At 46.3% G+C, this 23,771-nt stretch overlaps 1 protein-coding gene across 2 annotated transcripts in view; it reads left to right on the top strand.

Moving 5' to 3' along the window:
• The first annotated feature begins 4,185 nt into the window (after nucleotides 1-4,185).
• The window catches only part of TRIM28 (tripartite motif containing 28), a 30,486-nt gene continuing 10,900 nt past the window's right edge, over nucleotides 4,186-23,771 (top strand). Inside the window, exons 1-9 of one of the 2 annotated variants that reach the window (XM_077315223.1) lie at nucleotides 4,186-4,735; nucleotides 15,103-15,215; nucleotides 15,365-15,497; nucleotides 17,795-17,930; nucleotides 19,646-19,762; nucleotides 20,273-20,387; nucleotides 21,288-21,434; nucleotides 21,768-21,882; nucleotides 23,610-23,743. In XM_077315223.1, coding sequence (XP_077171338.1) covers nucleotides 4,459-4,735; nucleotides 15,103-15,215; nucleotides 15,365-15,497; nucleotides 17,795-17,930; nucleotides 19,646-19,762; nucleotides 20,273-20,387; nucleotides 21,288-21,434; nucleotides 21,768-21,882; nucleotides 23,610-23,743 — 1,287 coding nt within the window. In that variant the 5' untranslated portion in view covers nucleotides 4,186-4,458. The remainder of the gene's footprint in view (nucleotides 4,736-15,102; nucleotides 15,216-15,364; nucleotides 15,498-17,794; nucleotides 17,931-19,645; nucleotides 19,763-20,272; nucleotides 20,388-21,287; nucleotides 21,435-21,767; nucleotides 21,883-23,609; nucleotides 23,744-23,771) is intronic. The other variant, XM_077315224.1, reaches the window with a different exon arrangement.

The raw sequence follows: 23,771 nt of genomic DNA, 5'->3' as shown, positions 1-23,771 counted from the left end.
GGTATAAAGTTGACTGAAGCCAAGTTAAGTAGTTCTTCTAGTCACTCTCTTGCTCAGCATTTTCAATTTTGTTTACTGTTGAGAAACCCCTGAAACATTTGGACAAATTTAGAGCCTAGTGGCACCTTTAAGAACAACAAAGTTTTCTTCAAGGCATGAGCTTTCATGTGCACACACATCCTCAGATACGACACTGCTGAGCTGACATGGTATCTTAGGAAGTGTACGTGCACATGAAAGCTCATATCTTGAATAAAACTTTGTTGGTCTTAAAGGTGCTTACTGGGCTCTAAATTTGTTCTGCTGCTTCAGACCAACAGGAGTACCCACTTGAATTTACCCTGAAACATTCTTCAGGTTTCGAGAAACCCCAGCAGTGGTGCCATGATGCAGAATATGGCTGGGAACCAGAGCTGTATACATGCCCACCTAGGGTTCCTCCTAGTCCCTCCAGGCCCATCACTGGCCATTTGGCGAAGGGGCCAGGTCAACATGATAAATGTTTAACAACAGGCATTTGCTTGAGGCTGATTGCTTGAGGCCCCAAAAAATCTGCTTCCCCCCCCCGCCCGACACCCCCTTCCATGACCTACCCAAAGCTTCATCAATGTGCTTGTTCCTGTTAAAATATTGTTCTGGTTGACATGTTATGTTATGACTGTTATACTTGTTATATTGTTACAAGGATCTACGTAATTACCCTGTGCGTTTCTATGTAAACTGTCCAGAGCTGTATGGAAGCTTCTATAAAAATAGAAACAAACAAGTAAACAAGCAAATAAAACAAATATACATACGTACGTACGTACATACCTACATACGTACATACATACATACATGCTTGGCTTCCAAGATCTGACAAAATTGGGCTAACCTAGGCTACTACACCTCTGGAATTATTTATGGTAGAACATGTGTTGGATCCAGCCAGCTACCCAACTGGTTACAAAGGGTCCCTTTTGATCACCAAGAAAGCTATGCTGGTTTTCCAGCCTTCAGGTGGGACCTGGATATTTACCAGAATTACATCTGCTCTTCAGACAGCAACAGTCAATCCCCCCGGAGAAAATGACAACTTTGGAGTATTAATTCAATGGCTAAGGTCCCTTTCCTCTCAGAATTCCATCCTCCCCAGATCTCCACTCACAGGTATCTAGGATGAATGCTAGTTTATTTCTGCTGCAACAGTCTTTCTGCTGCAAAAGCTTTTTCTTTGGAATTGTATCAATCTGGGAGACACTGTGTGGACATACTTTCAATTAGCATAACAACGAAAAGACAGGAGGGTTCTTGTCTCCATAGAAAAAATAAAAGCCCGAAGCAGTTGAATTCTTCTTATTGCTTAACTAAATTAACATCCAAATATGCCCTGTAACAAGTCCATGCCCAAGGAAACAGGGAACTCTATTATATTTGCCTAAAAACTTAAATGAGGGGATTTCCTCCTAAAGTGACTCGAGAAATTCAGATGTCTTCCCATTCTACCCCAGCACTGGGAGATTACTTTTATTTCCCTTTTTGATGGACTGTTAACTGGAAAACAGTAGCGATTCTAAAGACAAGGATTAGGACACAACACCCTAAGATAAAACTCCCCCCCTGCTCTTTTTAACTGTATCCCCGTCAGGGAATCTGGCAGCAATAACTGACTTTGTGGTATTGTTCAGTTCAGCATTAGGCAAGCCTCTTTGCTCCAGTGTTGGGGAAAAGAGATAGTAGCCAGTGTGGTGTAGTGGTTTATGTTGAGCAACCTTGGACAGAAAGTTAGAAGTTCTCAGTAGCAAATTCAGCGTTTCCAGGAGGTGACGTGAAAGTCTGAGGTCCTGGAGAGCTGCTGTCCATCTGAATAGACTCCAGGGATTTCCTAGGTTTACAGCTCATCTTCAGGCAACAGAGATCAATTCCCCTGGAGAAAATCATTGCTTTGGAGGGTGGATTCCATAGCATTATACTCCATTGAGCTAGCCTGACTGTGAAGTTTGACTGTGAAGAGCTCCAAGAGGACCTTCACAAATTGGGTGAATGGGCAACAATGTGGCAAATGAAAGGCAAAGTTGCACATTGGGACACCCCCCCCACCACCACCCCAGCTTCAAGTATAGGCTAATGGGGTCTGAACTTGCTGAGACTGACTGAGAAAAAGATCTTGGAGGTGCAGTGGATAGCTCAATTAAAGTGTCAACCCAGTGTGCTGCAGCAGTGAAAAAGGCAAACTCCATGTACATGATTAGTAGGAAAGGGACCGAGAATGTTTGTGTTATTGTAATGCCCCTGTATCAGGAGCCTCTTGTGGCGCAGAGTGGTAAGGCAGCCGCCTGAAAGCTTTGCCCATGAGGTTGGGAGTTCAATCCCAGCAGCCGGCTCAAGGTTGACTCAGCCTTCCATCCTTCCGAGGTCGGTAAAATGAGTACCCAGCTTGCTGGGGGGTAAACGGCAATGACTGGGGAAGGCACTGGCAAACCACCCCGTATTGAGTCTGCCATGAAAACGCTAGAGGGCGTCACCCCAAGGGTCAGACATGACTCGGTGCTTGCACAGGGGATACCTTTACCTTTTAATGCCCCTGTATATAGTGTGGCCTAATTTGGAATACTATCTACAGTTCTGGTCCCTGTACTTCAAAAATGACATTGCAAAGCTGGAAATAGTACAGAGAAAGGCCAATAAGATTATTAGGGGGTTGGAGCACTTACCCTATGAGGAAAGTCTGAAGAGTTTGGGATTTTTCAATTTAGGAAACAGACAACTAAGAGGGATCATGATAGAGGTTTATAAAATTATGCATGGGAAGTGAGTCCACAAAGATTTTGCTTTCCCTGTCCCAATTCAAGGCCATCCAGGGAAGCTGATGGGCAGTAGCTTCAGGACCGACAAAATACTTCTTTATACAGAGGGTGATTAAAACGTGGAATTTGCTGCTAGAGGATGCAGTGTTGGCCACAGGAATACACAGGTTTAAAAGGGGGCTAGATAGATTCATGGAGGATCAGTCTACTACTGGCTGCTAGTCATAGGGACCGAGGGTAACTTCCACATTCAGAGGCACTAAACCTCTGAATCCCAGAGCCAGGAGGCAACATCAGCAGAAGGCCTTGGCCTTCAGTTGGCCCTCCAGAGGAACTGTTGGCCACTGTGCGAGAGAAGAGGCTGGGCTAGATGGACCAATGGTCTGAAACAGCAGGGTTCTTCTTCTCCTCTACACCCTGTTGCTGGCCCTCCAGAGGAACTGGTTGGCCACTGTGTGAGATAGGAGGCTGAGGTAGCTGGATCAGTAGGGCTGACATTTCTCCCAGGCACTGCCAATTGCTTATGGAAATAGGCTTGGAGGCTAATGTTTATGAGACTACTTTTGTTTCAGTCAGATATGTCTAGTGTTTTGCACTTGCAGGAGAAGTTCTACCCTCCACTACACCCAGGTGAGGTGTGTGTGGGAATGTATTCCCAATACAGGCTTGTGGGCACAGTTGGGTCTGTTGGCAACCCTCGTTTCTGGCTCCAGCTCCCTTCCATTTGTGTGAGAAGGAACAGTCCCTCCACAATAGCTGAGCAGCATTTGTTGCCTCAGCCTGACCCACGGCCATTGGCGGCCAGGAGAAGCCCCCTCTCCAACATGGAGACTGGAAAACAACGAGGCGCGGGCACAAGGCTACCTTCGAGAGAAGACAGGGAAACAGCGATTGGCTCGCGGCCCAAGAGGCACCACCTCAGCCAGTTATCGGGTGGTGCTTTTGTTTTTGCCAATCAAAAGTCGCCCTTCCCTTCCCTTCCCCCCCCCCGAGACTAATAGAGGGTTGCCATGGTACCTCAGCCATTAAATCTTTTTTATATGTCCCGCCCCTTTGGCTGAGGGCAGGACCCCGTTAGATGCGCTTTTTTTTAAAAGGACTTTCATTGCGCCCTCTCATTTCAAGAACAAGGGATTGGATAAAGGAATCGACAAAGCTGGCTTTGATTGGCCCAGTTTAGTGTCCGTCTCTGTTAGGGCAACCCTCCCCGCCCAGCAGGTGCCCATTGGCTAGGTTCAACGTCGGTCCGAAAACCATCAGCCAGGGTTGGCTCGAGCTTTCGCCATTGTTTCCTCCTCGAACGTGCCGATTGGGTGGTTCGGACACGGGCGACCCCGCCTTTCTCCCGAAGGCTTATCTGTGCGGCCTGCCAGGCGCATCTTCAGTTAAGTAGCCGCTCTCTTTTTTTCCCATCAGCCCTGTCGCCGAGGGGGCGGCGCTTAGGCTAGGAGGCAGGCAGGCGAGCGAGGCCCGGGCAGTGTGTTGGTTGCGCGCGCCGCTCCCCTTGTCTTCTCGCTCACTCTGCCTCTCCGGCGCGAGCGACCCACCCGGCCCCTCCTCCTCCTCCGCTCCGGGCCTCCTTCCGCGTGGCGGAGCGTTCCGTCGAGGCGCCTCCCTCGTTCCGCGGCTCGCGCCGTTCGCACGCCTGGGGTTTGCTCGGCGGGGGGCGGACATGTCGGCCTCATCCACGGCTGCGGCTCCGGCGGAAGCGGCTGCTGGCGGCGACAAGCAGCGCTCCTCCTCCTCCGCCGCCGCCTCCTCCTCCTCCACCTCGGCGGCCCCCAGCGCCGCCTCGGCCCCGGAGAACATCGACCTGCTGGAGAAGTGTGGCGTGTGCCGCGAGCGCCTGCGCTCCGAGCGGGACCCGCGCCTCCTGCCCTGCCTCCACACCGTCTGCAAGGAGTGCCTCAAGGCCGAGCCCCCCGCCGCCAACAACAAGGATGGGCAAGGTGAGGAGGAGGAGGAGGAAGGTGCCAACCCCCCGGGAGCCCCTGGCGCGAAATGCACCGCCCGCGCGCGCTCTCTCCTGCAGGGCGGGGGGAGGGAGGATGGGGATGAAACTCCTGCTCGGGCACGCATGGCGGGGCGTGCGGGGGAGGGGAAGATCCGGGTCGCGCATCGATGGGGAGGGGAGGGGGCGAGGGGGCGTGGCCTCGTGCATTCCGACGAGGGGGCGGCGGGGGGGGAAGCTGCGCGTCTCGCGAGAAGTGCGGCGCCTTCTTCACTTCGGGCTCCCACCCGGGGAGGGAGAGGCGGGGAGGGAGAGGGGGAAAGGCGGGTCCCCCCTCTCCTCTCCTCTCCTCATCCCCCCCCCCCCGTGGCGGCCTTTTCCCGCCTTCTGCCAGGGGTGGCAGCGAACGGCGCCTGGGGAAAAGCTGCTTGTGAGTGCGAGAAGCTGAGAATCGCACTTCCCAGGTTGCTCTTGCACAGGGGTAGTCAACCTGCGGCCCTCCAGCGAACGCTGGCAGGGTCTCATGGGAATTGTAGTCCAGGGACATCTGGGGAGCCCCAGGTTGACTACCCCTGCATCTTGCACACCCAAACTGTCTCCCTTCAGTTTGCTCCAGGATTGAATATTTTGCCCTGCTCGTCCATGATCCAGTGGGAATTGAGAGTTCTCAGCTATACGTTTCCAAGGAAGTCATGTTTATTCAAATGAGCAGCCGTGATGGTCTGAAATAGCACAATAAAGTCAGAGTACAGCAGCACCTTTAAGACCCATAAAGATTTATTCAGGGTGTGAGCTTTCGAGTGCAAGCACCCTTCGTCAGACTATGATCTTCTTACATGACAGGGAATGTCTGAATTTAGAGAGCCACAAGTGTGCCGGCTTTCTCAGCTTTTCCGCCTTGACCTGCATGGGCCCTGAATCTTTAGGCTTCTTGCCTTCTTCCATTTCCTTCATCCTTGTAACCCCTTCTGCTAGCTTGCCTTGATCACCCTACTGCTGGTCACAAGGGCAGTTCTGGTTCAGTTTGTGAGGCTAGTGCATGAAACGGGGAATTGACATACAGGCAGCAGAAAAGAGTTTCTTTGAGGTCAAAATAGCCCATGAAAAGTTCTTGTGTAAGTTATTGCTGCAGATACATCTTCATATCCGTCTCCTGTCAATTTCAATTCTTGCAAATAGATCTGGCAAAGCAGTGGTATTGGACTGGCAAAGCAGTGGTATTGGAATCTGGGCTCCTGCTGGTAGCCTGAGACACAGATACTACCTCAGAAACCTGGGAAAAACACCCAAGATTTGTTATAAGCATTTTCTTTCCCTCTTCTTGGTGTTAGCTTTAGCAACATGTTGGGTTTGGGAAGACTTGAGCTAGCTGCCCCGTTTTCCATAATCTTAGTTCAGAAAAGTTTGTTTCCTCCTAAGAGACTTTCAGGCAAGGAGAACATCATTTCCTGCATTGATAATTCTGCTGCATGTTGTTTCTACCAACTGTGCTGGATCAGTTTCAGGTTTTTATAGTAATAATTTTATTTGATGAAGTCTTTTGATCTTGTCTTTATTTGCTATCAAGGTTTGGGCTTGTTCATGCTCTGATCTAGGTTACTCTTTATGAAGTGTGTTGTTAGATTAAAGGAATGTTCTAAATAGCATAAAAACAAAATTTTCTGTTTTCTTCCTGTTAGCCTTTTCTTGTTGATACAATCAAACAAACACAAACAGGCCTTCAGAGCATATTTTAAAGCAGGGTAGTCAAACTGCGGCCCTCCAGATGTCCATGGACTATAATTCCCATGAGACCCTGGCAGCATTTGTTCATGGGAATTGTAGTCCATGGACATGTGGAGGGCCGCATTTGACTACTCCTGTTTTAAAGCAAGCTTGGATAATACTTCAAATGCCCAGAACCTGTAGATCAGTTGAGAATTCAGCCTCATAGCAGGACTAATATTCCTAGGTACCACTTGCCTAAGGCACTTTCTTCCAGGCCTCCTGCTACCTTTCCTAGAGCCAGTTTGGTGTAGTGGTTAGGAGTGTGGACTTCTAATCTGGCATGCCAGGTTCGAATCTGCGCTCCCCCACATGCAACCAGCTGGGTAACCTTGGGCTCTGTTCTGACCGAGCAGTGATATCAGCGCTCTCTCAGCCTCACCCACCCTACAGGGTATCTGTTGTGGGGAGAGGAATGGGAAGGCGACTGTAAGCCGCTTTGAGCCTCCTTCGGGTAGGGAAAAGCGGCATATAAGAACTAACTCTTCTTCTTCTTCTTTCCTTAGTCTAATTGGAAATTAACTTTTCAGACATGTTTGGATTTCTGGCTTTACTTGCTGATTCACAGGCAACAATTTGCTGACCCCAGAGTGATCTTTTTCTGTAAGGCAGCCGCCTGAAAGCTTTGCCCATGAGGTTGGGAGTTCAATCCCAGCAGCCGGCTCAAGGTTGACTCAGCCTTCCATCCTTCTGAGGTCGGTAAAATGAGTACCCAGCTTGCTGGGGGGTAAACGGTCATGACTGGGGAAGGCACTGGCAAGCCACCCCGTATTGAGTCTGCCATGAAAACGCTAGAGGGCGTCACCCCTAGGGTCAGACATGACTCGGTGCTTGCACAGGGGATACCTTTATCTTTACCTTTAAGGAAGGTACAATTCTAGACTGCTACAAAAGGTCAAGACATGCCTATAGAAGTCTGTCTTAACTACTCAATTCCACTATGTTGGAATTAGGAGGATGCTCCTAAACCAACCCTAAACTTCTTACAATTTTCTCCAGACAGGGAAATTCTGTTCTCCCCCTTGTCTGTTAGTGTTTTTATCTTTTGCTTTTCCCAAACTATATTTTGTAGACCTTGAAAACAGTGAAAGGGCTTTGGAACTCTAGGCACAGCCTGGTATTTGGCTGCTTAAGGTGTCCTGCCAGGCAGTGTATATTGTGGGATTATCGAATTGAATTAGCCTTTGTGCACATATAAAGGCAAACCTTTGGGTCATACAGAGGTATTTAGAGGTTGATCAGAAAAAGTTATAATCAGTACCAAGCAGGTGAGATAACATTTTAGGCCGTGTTCCTGAGCAAAGTTGTCTTTTTCGAAGGACTGTTGGGGCTGACTCATGCTACTGATGAATTGTGTATGCATATTATTTGCTTTGTTTTTATTAGAAATCAGTGATTGAAGAGGTGTCTTAGCAGGGTTCTTGAGGTGCCAGCAGTTGAAGGAAAGGTGCATTGGCTCTTAAAGCTCCATAACCTCTAATTATATCAGCTAGCATTAATCCTGCGTTGGGGGTACACCAGCCCAGTGATTTCAGTGAAATAGACTGGAGTGTCTGCTTAGGATGCTTTCAGTCAAGTCAAGGCTTGCAGAACCTGCCTTGCCTAAACAGAGAAGTCAGTCTTTTATCAAGACCACCAAAATAGCACAACTATAAAACTTGGTTTGATCACCTTACAGTCCTTATCTTAAGATAAGCCTCCCCCCCCCCCCCGCCTTTGTAAGCAGGTGTTCGTTGGAGGAGTTCTGAAGAAGTCAGGAGTACTTTTTTGTGTCCATTTTGGGTTAATCATAAGATACTAAAGTAGATTGTTTTTTTTTTGCTTTGTGTTGCCTGCAGAACCATATATATAGAAGAAGCAAGGTGGTAGGCTCTTCAGCATTATTCTCTGGTACAGGGGTAGTTAAACTGCGGCCCTCCAGATGTCCATGGACTACAATTCCCAGGAGCCCCCTGCCAGCAAAAGCTGGCAGGGGGCTCCTGGGAATTGTAGTCCATGGACATCTGGAGGGCCGCAGTTTGACTACCCCTGCTCTGGTAGCTTGTAGTAACTGTTGTGAGACACTGTTGTATAGTAGTGGTGCCATGTAGTGGTGCGTTAAGATGGGATTAAAAAAATATATATGGGGGAGTTTTTTGGTAGCGCTTTGTAATAGGAATCAAAGCTTAAAGGAAGCTCTGGTTCCGAACAGTGGATATGGATTTTTCATGAGTCCCGAACTTCCCCCTTAAGGTATGCTGCCTTCTTGGCATGTCAGTCAGATTTTAAAACTTCTCATTTTAATGACGTGCCTGACCCTTTCTGAGACAAACCAGCTAGCGTCCTGGGCTTTGTGCTGAAGGAATGCAGTGGGAGTTGGTCTTATCAGCAATCGTATTCTTTCTCCCAAGCTTCCAGTGACTCCAGGAAGAGTTGGTATGCCTTCAGTTATACAAAGCATTTCTCCCCTCCCCCTTAACTTGGGGAAGGATTTCTCATCTACCTAATGGTTGTAGAATCTTTGCTTTGTAAAGTAAATGAGGATAAGAAGAGGTCGAGAATTGGGGGGTGGGGAAATCCATCCTTCCTGACTCACAGTAATCATCCTCTTAGGCACAAGACATCCTGCAGTCTTTCATACTAATTGGAGAGCTGTCTAGAAGAGGTTAAATGGCTGCTTCATTCTGATCACACCCCGAAAGCAAATCCCCTCTCCCCTTGATTCAGTTGAAGTTGGGAGAGCGGTTGCATTCACTGGCAGGGGCTCATGGGAATTGTAGTCCATGGACATCTAGAGGGACGCAGTTTGACTTCCCCGGAGTTAGATGGACAAAGTTCTGTCTCAGTTTCTGTGCTGAGTCGTCCAGGGGAACTTGAGAGATTGTAATAATAATCACTAGGTTAAGGTGACCAGATTTTAACATTGGTAAAACGGGACACCATTGACTGGATGGGTTCTTGATTAAAAATTTGGTCTATATGGAGCAACAAAAAGTTTCATAGAATGTAAAAGTAAAAATAGTATTGTAATATATCTTTTAAAATTTCAACTTAAGTACAATTTGCCAGGTACCCCCTGATGTCCCTCCAAAAGTGGGACAATCTGGTCACCTTACACTAGTTGCCACATTTAGTTTCAGGCAGTACTCAAGGGTAGGAAAGTGTTTTTCTGGCCCATGCCAACCGTGCCTTATTACTTACAGTGATTGGCCTTTTTTTTTTTGCACAAAACTTTTGAATGAGTTAACTAGTGTTGAACTTAATTTTGTACTAGCTGGTTTTCCATTTATACCTGTAAGTGGTATTAAGCAAAACGGCACATTTGCATCCAGACTGCTATCTGAGAGAGTACCTGGTACGCCATGGAATCTTGCTGTGTGACATTAACCAGTCACTCCTTCCACCGTAGCCTACTTCGCAGGGTGGTTGTGAAGAAATCCCAAGTGTGTTTGGTATTTCGACTGAGGATATAAATTAAAATTCTGGGTATGCTCAGACTTGCTGGAAACCTGTACTAGTTATTCTTGTAAACCCTTCAAATTGTGAAAACAGTGACCTGGGAGGGATCAGCATCAGTTGATAATAGCATTTCATAGTGACTGCCTAATGCAGGGGTGGCCAAATTGTGAATCTCCATATGTCCATGGACAATGCATGTCCATGGATATGTGGACAGTTACAGTTTTGGCCACCCCTGCTTAGTTCAAACGTTCCTAGGGGAATCAAGTGGCTACTGAGGGAGTAAACCTGAGCCTGGTCAGTACCAACCTGATGATGCCAGGGGCTCATGGGAATTGTAAATGGCCATATGGAGATTCACAGTTTGGCCATCCCTGGCCTAATGTATGCATACCCAGCATTTAGATGCTCTGATCATGCACCTCTGGCTTACTTAATATATTTAGCATAAGAAAGGCATGCAGTTGCCAGATATAGGAATGCTTCCTGATCAGAGTACAGCGTAAAAGCAGAAAAGATTTGTGCCAAAGCTTCTTTTCTTACTTTGCTTGAGGGAATGATGTCATGCCTGGCACCAGGCCATTGCCTGGAAACACTCTTTGTTGTCAGTGGTCCTCCAAATCAAAGGAAATGTAGTAAAGCAGCCATCATTTTAGAATAGTAAACAACAGATTTCATGTTGTAAATGGAAATTAAAATCTCACTGTTGTGCAGGTTTAGGGGGGATTATGATGTACAGTCAAGATTTCTGGCAGGGGCTCATGGGAATTGTAGTCAATGGACATCTGGAGGACCACAGGTTGACTACCCCTGCCTTAGAGTACCTGGAGCTTCCTCTTGCACTGGTAGCCTGAGGATAGTTTGCATTTCCCAGTACAGGTCAACTGCCTTCTTCCAACAGCCTTCTCTGGGTGGTGCCCTGATAACTGGCCAGTTGTGGCCTTCTCCTGTAGTAGCTCCTGTCCTTCGGAGCAGAGAGGGTAGCTTTCACTTTCTGCATTCAGAGAGCAGTGGATGGAAGGTAAACACACTGGGCAGATTTTTGTGTGTTGTTATCTTGTTGGTGAATGGTTAGCTTGCGTTTATGTCTGCGAGCTTGCTGTTGCATTGTTAGCTGCCTTGAGTGCCAAGCGTTAAGATGGGATGAAAATACTTTCAGGGACTGCTTTGGAAGACCCCCTAAGAAAGGAAGTGGTGCAGTGTGGTAGCTCATGCCCAGTCCAGGAGGGGGAGGTCAGTAAAAATACTTGCATTAGATCAGGGGTAGTCAAACTGCGGCCCTCCAGATGTCCATGGACCACAATTCCCAGAAGCTCCTGCCAGCTAATGCTGGCAGGGGCTTCTGGGAATTGTAGTCCATGGACATCTGGAGGGCCGCAGTTTGACTACCCCTGTATTAGATCTAAAGATCCTTCTGTCCATTGTGCACAAATGAATATGCTCCCTGCTTCCCCCTCATTTGCTAATAGCGTTGCTACTCTTGAAATGTAATTGGAAGTATGTATGCACCTTGTCTCTTTTTTTTGTTCTTTGGCACAAACCTTTTCTCCCTTCCATTGTTGTAATTCCTTCCCACTGTTTAGGAACAGTGCCTTGCTGAGTCTAACTCTGGTCAGGCCCACTGGTTCTATCAGCCAGGTACTTGTGATAAGCTTTCTGAGCCTTTTCCTTGTATCCCACACTTTCTTTAAGGAGTTTAGGATAGCTGGCTCTCGTTTTTGCCCGTTCAGTGTCGCTGAGTTGCTGTTTAACTGGTGGCAAATGAGTCCTATCCAAGCTATTTCTCATGAAATCCCCCCCCCCCCAATGTTGTGTGCAAGCAAATACAGGCCATGACAAATTACCTTGGACTTCAGGAGCTGGATATTTATTTTTTCAGCTTTCAGGGTTTTATATTTTATTGACCATATTTTCTCCACAAAATTTAAACTCTATAGTTTCTTGTCATTTTGAAAAGCGTTAACAAAAGGGTTGTATATAAAATAAATATGGGGGTAACCCTGGTTGTCATAACAACAAAACCTTTACCTTTATCCCTCTCTTAAATAAGCTTTGTACTCCCACTCAGAATCACCAAGAGGCACTTAAAATAAATGACTGCTGAAAATACTGGGTGGCAAAATGAAATTCTGGGTGCCATGGGTTGGTGACTAATGGCAAACAGTTTCCCAGTTGTAAAAAGAAGTGATTAAAAAAGACTTGTTGCTAGCTCTTTGGATTACTTTTCACAACTGGGAAAGTATCTGGCATTAATCACTAACCTTAACATTTTTATTGCCCCATTTTTTAAAAATGAATGACAATTGAATCCAAGGGACTGATTTGCTTTTCTAGCAAAGAATTATCATACTGCATATTTTGGACGTTGTTATGCTGTTTACAAATTTGCTACTCGTTTATCTTCTTATATCTGTACTCTCATGGTCCCTGTTCCGTTGTCTGAGGAAGTGTGCATGCTTGAATAAATCTTTGTAGGCCTTAAAGGTACCATTAGAGTCAAATTTTGTTGTGCTACTTCAGACTAACATGGCTATCCACTTGAACGAAAGCTTAGCAGGCATTTGGTACCAACACTAAACAAAGGATCCCCAACCTTTTGGAGTTGTGACCACCTTTGACGGCCTGACATGGCAGGGTGGGTGCAGACACAAAATGTCTGCCATAAAATGGTTAACACAGGAGGTAGAGCCAGTCGCAAAATGATTGTTACAGGTTTCCTTCGGTCACACAATGAAGATACTTGCGCTGTGGTATGAATAACCTCCAGACTGGACTTCTGCAACTCGCTCTACGCAGGCCTACCCTTGTCCTTGATCCGGAAACTACAACTGGTGCAGAATGCCAGGATTCTCACTAAGACATCATGGAGATCTCATATCTGGCTGGTACTTCCATGAATTCGGTTGGCTCCCAGTTGAATTCTGGATTAAGCTTAAGGTTTTGGTAATCACCTTTAAGGCCATACACGGTCTGGGCCCAGTGTATCTGAGACTGCCTCCCTGCCTATACCCCCAGAAGAGCTCTACGCTTCGCCACCTCCAACTGGCTACGGATCCCTGGCCCTAAAGAGGCACGTCGGGCCTCAACAAGGGTCAGGGCCTTTTCAGTCCTGGTTCCCACCTGGTGGAATGAGCTCCCCGAAGAGATCAGGGCCCTGCCGGAACTTCCACAATTCTGCAGGGCCTGCAAAAAGGAGCTCTTCCACCAGGCATGTGGTGGGGCTGACTGAGCCATAACATCTACAGGTGCCCCCCAGACTGAGCGACTGAACCTACTGAGGGATTGTCAAATTATTGTTGAAGTGCCGTTCTAATTGTTCCAGTTGATGTGTTGTTGTTATTGTTATACTGTTAGATTGATTTAGATAGTGTTCTATGTGAATGTTTAATAATGTTTTATGTAAACCGCCCAGAGCCGTAGGGAAGGGCGGTATAAAATATAAATAAATAAAAATAAAATAAATAAAGCAACATTTGAAGAAATCTGCACAGCTGATCAAATCTCCCAAGACCTATCAGAAGCCTTGTGGGGCAAAAGATCCACTGGCCCTTTGCCACTTTCTGGAACACTTTTGTGGCCATGGAAGGTGCTTATGGGCACCATCTTGGAGACTCCTGCACTAAATCTAAAATATTGCATAGCCAGGTAGCACAAATGTACACAACAGAAAATACACTGATAAATGGTCATAAACATAAATAGAGATAAAGTTTATGATTATGAACAACCAACTCACAGATTATCATAACAGCTAGGAAATACATAGCAACTTGATGTAAAGATTCCTATTAGATTTAAAGTATAAAAGGACGCATTCATCTGGGTAATCCTGATATTTGTGTGAGAGGATGCTAGATATGGAGTTCTTCAAATGATTATAAAAGCTACACTATAACAAGAAATCAGGTAAAAACAATGGCACCCCAGCCCTACATGGACAATATAGCAGGGCAAGTGAAGCTTTGTGTTTGGTGTTATGATATTATATTTATAATAATTATTTATTATGTAAACCACCGCGAGCCCTTTTGGAGAGGGGTGGTCTATAAATTGAAGAATGAATGAATGAATAATCAAATAAATAAATAATCACCCTTCAACTTCTAAGGTTGTCTTAACCTGAAGTTTCATACACACAGCCATGTTGAGGGATATGAACAACATCAAATAGTGCTGATGCATTGCAAATTGGTGCCATTGGACCTGAATCATAGACCATGTTTACCTCCCAAGCCATGTTTGAAAGGAAAACTGTGTCTCATTTGACTGTTAAAATTGTCCATTTATTCTGTGTTTTTAAACCTTTGTCTTCCAATGTCTGAAAGTTAGAGCATGTTTCTACTTGTGATCTATAGCATTTTACCTGGTCTTGTCCTATTTGCATGATGGATCATTTCAAAAAGGAAACAATAGATTAATAAAGGCATAAACTTTCTTACAGTGACAGATACAAATAATTTTAGAAATGCATTTATTTGGTCTCTCATCCCTTAGGGCAGGGGTAGTCAACCTGTGGTCCTCCAGATGTTCATCGACTACAATTCCCATGAGCCCCTTCCAGCAAACACTGGCAGGGGCTCATGGGAATTGTAGTCCATGGACATCTGGAGGACCACAGGTTGACTACCCCTGCCTTAGGGTACATGAATCATACAGACCAAAGTCATTTCTTAAATTCATACCCTTTGAAACACAAGAAGTCACTTCACGAAGTTGTTCTACAATGCTAAATTTTTAGTCAAAGTTGAATACTTCCATCTGCTAATCATCTACAAGCTGTAACTACTAAGTAGTTTAGTTATAATCTTGTTGCATAGCTAAATTAAAAATACTTGCCTGACTAAGAAATAAGGTCACGTTAAACCCAAAACAGTTGTGAATTAAACAGAAAAGCAAGGAGTTTTCTAGGAAGAGAGAAGTGGCATAGATGCATTCTGTGTGGGCTTTGTTTGAATGAAATAATATTTACTGGTACCAAGAAGAATTCTCATTGATTACTGAACAAAATTGTTCTCAAGGTTGCCAGAAGGATGGAAATAGCCAGCAGATCATAATGCCAGTCCACCTACATTACTGGAAAGAAGGATTTCCAAAAGAAACTCTTTGCTGCAAAATACGCAGATGTCTGTTGCTTCATGGTCTGTCTAATTCATCTTTTTACAGTGGTTGACTGTCCTGTGTGCAAGCACCAGTGTTACCTAAAGGACATAGTGGAGAACTACTTCCTGAGGGATGGCAGCACAGAACCTCTTGGGGAGGCAAGAGATGCCAACCAGGTATGCAGCCCTTTCATCTGGAACTTCCGGTGGTGGTGTGCTTTTGCTTAAAGCTTCCTTGGCTTTTGGGTGTTGCCCCTTGGCATTAGTGGAAGGGGTGGGCCTGTTTTCTCCCTGGTTATTTAAACTACTTAACCTCTCTTTAACAGTGTTGCACCAGTTGTGAAGACAATGCCCCCGCTACCAGCTACTGCGTGGAATGCTCGGAGCCCTTGTGTGAGACGTGTGTGGAAGCGCACCAGAGGGTCAAGTACACCAAAGACCACACTGTCCGCTCTACAGGTAGGGCAGCGTCACGTGGAAAGGTCCACATGGGGGTGGGTATTTCCCTCCTTCTAGACCAGCGGTAGTCAAACTGCGGCCCTCCAGATGTCCATGGACTACAATTCCCATGAGCCCCTGCCAGTGAATGCTGGCAGGGGCTCATGGGAATTGTAGTCCATGGACATCTGGAGGGCCGCAGTTTGACTACCGCTGTTCTAGACACTGAAATGTGGTAGGAGGATTCAATCCAAGGAGGACTGCAGACAGTCTTTCAGTGTAGTGGTTAAGAGAGCCAGCCTGGTGTCGTTGTAGATAGTGATGGCCTTTAACCTTGGAGAATTGGGTTTGATTCCCCATTCCTCCACATGCAGCCAGCTGAGTGATCTTGGGCCAGTTATGGTTCTCTCGGAGCTCTTCCAGCCTCACCTATCTCACGTGGGGTCTGTTGTGGGGAGAGGAAGGGAAGGCAATTGTTAGCTGCTTTGAAACTCCTTCAGGGAGTGAAAAGTAAGGTATAAATACCAGCTCTCTTTCTGTTTGTAGGCTTGAGGTAGTGTGGAGGGGCCAAAGCCTCTACGCCCACTGGCTGAAGTCTGCATACGTGTGAGATGTATAAAATCTTGCTGCTTTTGTCTTAATGACTGAGGGAAAGGTTGTGGCCCTCAGTGGGTTGGAGCCTTTGAATTTGTTCAGCTAAAGGTAACAGCTTCCTCATATCATGGTGCCTTCCTTTGAAGGAAGAAGGTACCCATAGTGGAAGTAATCCATTGGGCCCCACTGGCTCTAGTCTTTTGTTCACCTGAATGGGCTAATGTTTGCTTATGAACAATAGCTGGCTTCTAAGCAGTTGACTGATCCCATTCCTATGAATTCATTGTGGAAAGTCCCTTCTCCAAGCTACTAGCATTTTGCACTGGCAAAGTGCTAAAGTGTCAGCTGTGCTGGTGCCTGCGTCCTCTACCCATGTATTCGGTGTACTGTTTTCAGATAGATATTGCAATTCTGGCTTAAGAGATTGTTGAAACTGTAGAAGGTTTTATTTGACTCTCCAGGGTATGAGGGGCTAGAGAGAAATGCATTGTCACTTAAAGGCCAGCAAAACAAACCTCCCCTAGAGATTTAGTCACTAAAATTTTAATCCTAGACCAGCAAATACTCTTATTTATTAGTTCAGGGCATAAGAGTTAGAGCAGCATGCTTGACAGGACATCATCTCTAATATAGTCTAGGCCAGTGGTCCCCAACCCGCAGGCCGAGGCCCGGTGCCGGGCCGCGAAGGCCTTGGCGCCGGGCTGCGATCCCTCTCCCCGCCCCCCCCCCAGTAAAAAACTTCCCGGGCCGCAAGCTTGCGGCCCGGAAGCTTCTTACTGCGGGAGGGGGGAGAGGGAATCAGGGCCGTGCCCGCGCATTGCTCTTGCGTGGCCTGTTGTGCATGCGCACATGCGCCATGCACGGCTGAAATCTCGCATGTGCAGATGTGCTGAGTTTTTTTTTTCTCAACAAGAGCGACGCGCGGGCACGGCATGCGCGGGCGGGCAGTTGCCCTGCCGGTCCCCAGCCTCAAAAAGGTTGGGGACCACTGGTCTAGGCTGCCTATCTGTCTGAATTCTTTGTTTCTACCTTTTATTAGCTGGAATAGACTGATACTACTCTAGACCTGTAGGTCAGGAGTAGAGAAAGGAAGTAAGTCTTGGTCGAGTTAAAAATCAGACCTGAATGAATTGAGTAGGAGTGATCAAATACACATGGTGAAAAGAGAGGTGATTAATGTAACATATCAGGGAATGCTTGAACACACTTCAGTCAAATATGTCAAAGAAATTTTAAAAGGATAACTTTTGCCCAGGGTTATAATCTTTGTCACATAGTCACCCAAAGTTTTAATGAAGGGGTCTTTTAACTCCATTTTAGCGTGCTTTTGGCCTGAAAACTGTTACTTTTAAGATGCTTAGTAGCTGGATTTTTAATGCTGGAGATCAGTAATTTTGTTTTTATTGTTTTCATTATTTTCATTGTTTTATTTTGTAAGCAGCATTGGGCAGCATTTGTACGGAGATAGTATAAAAATGTGCTAAGTGTGCTCTGCTTCAGAACCCTAGCCTTCTTAGAAACCGATGTACTGCATTGGTTTTCCTTCTGCATCTTTCAAGTCCAGTTAAAATTCTCTACTGCTGAAGAATGATGCAGAGCTTTTAGTAGCAGGGGAAGGCTGAACTCCCAACAGCAATTGGCAGCATGCAAGAAAGCATTTTGGTGGTCCTGAAATGCTTTAAGTGGCAGACAGAGTCTACAAATAGGTTGGCTTTTCTTCCTAGGCACCTCCAAGTCCCAAGAGAGAGAGAAGACTGTCTACTGCTCAGTCCACAAACATGAACCGCTGGTGCTGTTCTGTGACACTTGTGACACCCTGACCTGCCGGGACTGTCAGCTGAATGCGCACAAGGATCACCAGTAAGCATTCTTGTCGGTTGCTGTGTTATAATGGTTGAAGCATCAGACTAGGACTGGGGAGGCCTATATTCAATACCAGATCAGCCTTGAAGCTTACTGGGGCACCTTGGGCTACTTTCACACCTTCAGCCTAACCTCCGCCTCACAGGGTGCTTCAGATAAAATGGTGGGGGCCCCTCCATTGGGAAAGGGTAGGATACAAATGAGATAGGAATGAAAAGTTGAGGACTGATACCTCTTTGAAAGGCAGGACATAATAAATGTTTTAAGACATAAGTGCCACTTCCTGTTTCATGTGGTCAGCCCCGGAATATGCCCCCCTGTGCTGTTTATCCTCTCGAGGTGGAGTCCTATACATGCCCACTTTTAAGTTCTCTTGTAATCATTGGAATGGAGCCATCTGATAAATGATTGGCTGCTCCTGTCCTTAGTGGGCTTCCTGGGCTTGCTTCTCAGTCTCCTTACCACTCCCTGTATATCTCAGTCCTGTTGGATTTATAGCAAGAGAAAAGAAGCTTTCTATCTGTGTGTTCATGAAAAGCAAGAGCAGTGGTGAAGAGCGGTGGTCTCTAATCTGGAGAACTGGGGCCGATTCCCCACTCCTCCAAATGCAGCCAGCTGGGTGTCCTTGGGCTAGTCACAGTTCTCTTAGTACTGTTCTTGCAGAGAAGTTCTCTTAGAGTTCTTAAAGTCCCACCTGCCTAACAGGGTGACTGTTCTGGGGAGAGGAAGGGAAGGCAATAGTCAACTGCTTTGCGACCCCCCTGGGTAGTAAAAAGCTCGGTACAAAAATTATCTCTTCTAAAGGTGATGTCTCGATATTCTTGACCTGACCACATGATCAGAGCAAACAGCTGTATGCCTTGCTCCATGTTCCCCTGGGTCCAAATTGGCATGTATACTGGATGGGAGATACCCTCCTGGGTAGCAGTATATGTGAATGAGATCTTGGGGGTACTTGTGGACCATAAGTTAAACATGAGTAAACAGTGTGATGTGGTAGTAAAGAAGGCAAATGAAGTCTTGGGCTGTATCAACAGAGGCATCACATCAAAATCAAAAGATGTCATAGTCCCTCTGTGTATCACATTGGTCAGACCTCTTCTGGAATACTGTGTGAACTTCTGGAGTCTTTACTTCAAAAAGGACATGGACAAAATTGAGAGAGTTCAGAGGAATAGCGTTCAGGATGATCTGGGACCTAGGGACCAAGCTTTGTGAGGAAAGCCTGAGGGACTTGGGAATGTTCAGGCTGGAGGAAAAGGAGATTGAGAGGAGACACTGCTGTCTTTAAGTATTTGAAAGGTTGTCACTTGGAGCAGGGCATGGTTCTTGTTGACAGCAGAATATAAGGATCTGCAGTAATGGTTTTAAAATATGTGTAGAAGGGTATCGGCAGGATATCAGAATTTTTTTTCTCAGCGAGAGTAGTTCAGTGGAATTAGCTGCCTAAGGAGGTGGTGAGCTCCCCCTCACTGGCAGGCTTTAAGCAGCAGTTGGACAGGTAATTATCCTGGATGCTTTAGGTCATTCTGCATTGAGCAGGGGGTTGGACTAGATGGCCTGAATGGCCCCTTCCAACTCTATGATTCTATGTTGATAGCATGCTGTATTACTGGTTGAAAAGTAGTGTTCTGTTTAGATAGGCACCGATTTGGTGGGACCACTGTAAGAACCCTTTTGTCAGGTACATGAGGACATCTCTTTTCCTGTAGGTACCAGTTTTTGGAGGATGCAGTTAAGAACCAGCGCAAGATGCTGGCCTCATTGGTCAAGCGTCTGGGTGATAAGCATGCCAATCTACAGAAATCAACCAAGGAAGTGCGTTCCTCGTAAGTAGCCCTCTTCTCTGACGGCCCTCCTGGGGGAAAGCAACAGAACACTGCAAAGGTCTGTGGGCAATACCTTTCTGATGTGACTCGTGATTTGGAGGGTCTTTGAAGAATCAGAGGAAAATTCCGACTGTCCTGTGCTTGATTTTGCTGCCTGGGGTTTCTGAAGTAACAACACAGATGTTCTTCTCCCTGGCCCTCCCTGGCAAGTTGGGTGTTCAGTTGGCCTTCAGTTCCAGGGGGGGAGGTATAATACACATTTTTGTTTTGAGAAAGACCTTTCTTCCCTGCTCTGAGACCCAATAAGGTGATATTAAACCCTTTGAAGAGAGGACACACCAAACCTTTTGTAGCAATTAGGCTCCTTTCATGAAAAGAGGCCTGTCCTTCCTGTTTTGGGGACACTTGTGGTACTGCTATTGCTCTTTGAGTAGCAGCTTTTCATGACAGAAGCTTAAGAGAAAATGGCTGCCCCCAAGCAAAGTGTATTGGTTCATCTTACCCCAACAGGATCCGTCAGGTGGCTGATGTTCAGAAGCGAGTACAGGTGGATGTGAAGATGGCTATACTGCAGATCATGAAGGAGCTCAATAAACGGGGCAAGGTTCTGGTCAGTGATGCACAGGTGAGACAGGGGGCTTGGGCTCTGCACTGGTGTGATCCAGGGTCTTCTGGGAAAAGTCTAGGCGGAGCAAGATACTCCTTTATTAGGACTAGCCTTGAAGCTGGAAGCGGTGGAAAATGTCTACATATCTCCAGTTCCATATAGCCCAAGATGTGATTCTGCAAGACAGAGCTGTTTCACCAGGTATATGGTTGAGGCCCAAAATAAAACTAAAAGGATTGACCTTACCACCAGGAGACAGGAAAAATTGGCTCCTGAATGCCAAATCCCCATGTCTGATGCTTTAATTGGGGACAATTAAATTGTATTTATATTTTATGATGTTTACCTCCCTGATTTGTATTGGAGGGGCAGGATAGAAAAATAAAATGATATTATTCCAGTTTCTCTTGGGATAGAAAACTCCAGAAATTTTTTTGAGACCTGCAATTGTTACAAGACCTTTTTTTTCCTCAACTCTTTTAATATATCAGGGAGCGTAAACTCATCGATAAGGCTATAACAGAAGGGGCAGGTGGGAATCTGGCAATCTTGATGGCTGATTTTGGAGCCAGGATAGACTCAGTCAAAATTTGTTAGGCCACTCACTGGCAGTGACGCATGCCAGAATTTGGCTTGCTCATTTGGACATAAATACATCTGATTACTTTGTTGTAAAATGCTTTAAAATAAATTGTGCAAAAAATAAATGCAGTCCTTGAATAAAGTTGACGGTACTGTTCTCGAGGAAGTTTATTCTGCGAGGTCTCAGTCCATGGTCTCTATAGCAGTATTGGTTTTAATAATGGGTGTGAGGCAATAAAACAGCATTGTGTAGCATGTTGTGAGGCTAACACGAACGAACAGGAGAAGGGTCAGCTTCTGTAGAAACTTCATAAGTTTGTTTTCTCCTCATGTTAGAAAATTACTGAAGGGCAGCAGGAGAAGCTAGAGAGACAGCACTGGACCATGACGAAGCTTCAGCGTCACCAGGAGCACATCCTGCGCTTTGCTAACTGGGCCCTGGAGAGTGACAACAACACTGCTCTCCTGCTCTCCAAAAAGTTGGTAAGAGTGCTGGTCTTCTTCCTGCTTTTCATTTCAGGGGTTTTAAAGGAAGCTACTCTGAAGCCTCTCACACTCATGGTAGCATCTTGACATGGTTGATACCAGGTGGGCTTGGGGCTCCTTTTTGGTTGGCTAGGTGACATTTTGATGGCAGCAACTTGGTTTGGGGGCACAGCCACTGGATGTGAAAGCACTGAAAACCTGACAAGAGCACATGATCTTCCCACTCTGTACCTCTGCAAAATATTGGGAGCTGACCAGTCACAACTCCCCATCATGTGGTTTTGATGCGATACTTTTGGGTGTAATTAAATGGTGTTTCTTCTCCTGTAGATTTACTTCCAGCTGCATAGGGCTCTGAAAATGATTGTGGATCCAGTGGAACCCCATGGGGACATGAAATTCCAGTGGGACTTAAATGCTTGGACCAAGAGCGCGGAGACATTTGGTGAGAGATGAAGGGAATCGTTTCTGTATACTTGGGGAGATGAATGGGAGGAACTTTTGATTCAGGCCCATTGCTCTTAGAGGGTAATGGGCAATAATGCCACTGGCACCCTCTACTGGGTTAGCTGCTTGTTGACTATGCACGTTGCAATCAGCCAGCACATTTGCCTCTGTGTTATATTAATCCCCCCCAAACCCTTATGTGTTTTGATTATGCAAGTCCCAAGATGGCCAGCATGATAGTCAAAGGAGACCCTTTGACCTTTCTCGCCAGTGGAAAAGCTGGTTGGATCTAACTCTTGTTCCTTCTGGGGTGGTGGGGCGGGGCATGTAGCAGCTTGAAAGTGGTGTATGAAAATTATGGGTTGCAGTCACACAGCTGATCCCCCTCCCCCACCATAGCCTGTTGTGGGTGGTCCAGCCCTCCTAGTTTTTCACTGGCAGGAAAAACTGAGTAGATCTAACTCAGTTCACACAACAGACCTGCAACACATAAATCAATTAAACAGCATTATCAATCATAATCAATCAAGTTAAGTCTAAAACAGGAGCAGGGTCCATTATCAAATATGCAGTAAGGCAAGTTCTGCCTTCTGGAAAGAACCTATCACCCTATCACCCACCTGAGCCCCAGGGGAAATCTTGCATGTCAGGGGTGGGTTTATACAATTGGAGGTCATTCAGAGCTTTATAGGCCAGTACTTGCATCTTGAATTCAGCTCAGAAAAGTACAGGGTGCAGAGGGGATGCTAACATTAGAGTACTCAGTATAGAAGAAGACGAGGAAGAGTTGGTTCTTATATGCTGCTTTTCTCTACCCGAAGGAGGCTCAAAGCGGCTTACAGTTGCCTTCCCTTTCCTCTCCCCACAACAGACACCCTGTGAGGTGGGTGAGGCTGAGAGAGCCCTGATATCCCTGCTCGGTCAGAACAGGTTTGTTAGTGTTGTGGTGAGCCCAAGGCCACCCAGCTGGCTGCATGTGGGGGAGTGCAAAATTGAACCCGGCATGCCAGATTAGAAGTCCACACTCCTAACCACTACACCAAACTGGCGCTATAGATGAGAACTATTCTGTAATAGCTGAACGCTGCCATCCAAAGCAGAATTGCACCCTGAAGCTACAGTTCGATCGGGCGTAGTGGAGAAAAGCTCCACTTTTAGGATTACAATGGAAGGATTGGATCAAAAGTAAATCTACTGCTAATGGAACACTTCCTACCTTCTCTCCCTGCTGCAGACCTCCATTTAACTCCCATGCAGTTATTGGGGGTCCCCTGCTCCCCAAAACAGCATCTTGTGAAGATTGGTGGGCAGCTTGGCAGCAGTGGGTGGGAGGCAGGAACATTTTGTTCCAGTAAGAGAAATGTCTTCTGTTAAGTGGAAGCATTACTCTGGATCCAACCTGGGACTTTTGGAGAAGTTTTGAGGACATTTCCACTTAAAGTGAATTGTAGTTTTAATCCCCCCACCTGCCGTGTATTGTGATAAACCTGGCACTAAACTTTTTTCAGCTGTTGGACCTTTGAGAATGCTGAGCCCTTTAGTGCAGGTGTGTTCATGGACTACAATCCCCACGAGCATTCGCTGGCAGGGGCTCATGGGAATTGTAGTCCATGAACATCTGGAGGACCACAGGTTGACTACCCCTGCTTTAGTGGATTTGTGTGACATCTTCCGGCATAACTGGGGACAGAACCGCTAACACTCCTTATTCCTTCTCCAACCTAGGTCAGATAATCTCTGAACGGAGTGGCTTGCCAGTGGTGCTCAATGCCCAGAACCCCCAGCAGCGAGCCAATGCCACCTCTGCTGCTGCATCTGGAGGAGTAGCAGTCAGGCAGTCTGGTGTCCCACCTTCTCAGGTATTGGCTTCTCTGGCTACCAGTTTGT

The sequence above is a fragment of the Paroedura picta genome, chromosome 16 (genome assembly GCF_049243985.1).
Source record: "Paroedura picta isolate Pp20150507F chromosome 16, Ppicta_v3.0, whole genome shotgun sequence".
NCBI classification, from domain to species: Eukaryota; Metazoa; Chordata; class Lepidosauria; order Squamata; family Gekkonidae; genus Paroedura; species Paroedura picta.
The sequence above is the reverse complement of the archived record's forward strand: the minus strand, read 5'-3'. Positions and strand labels throughout refer to the sequence as shown.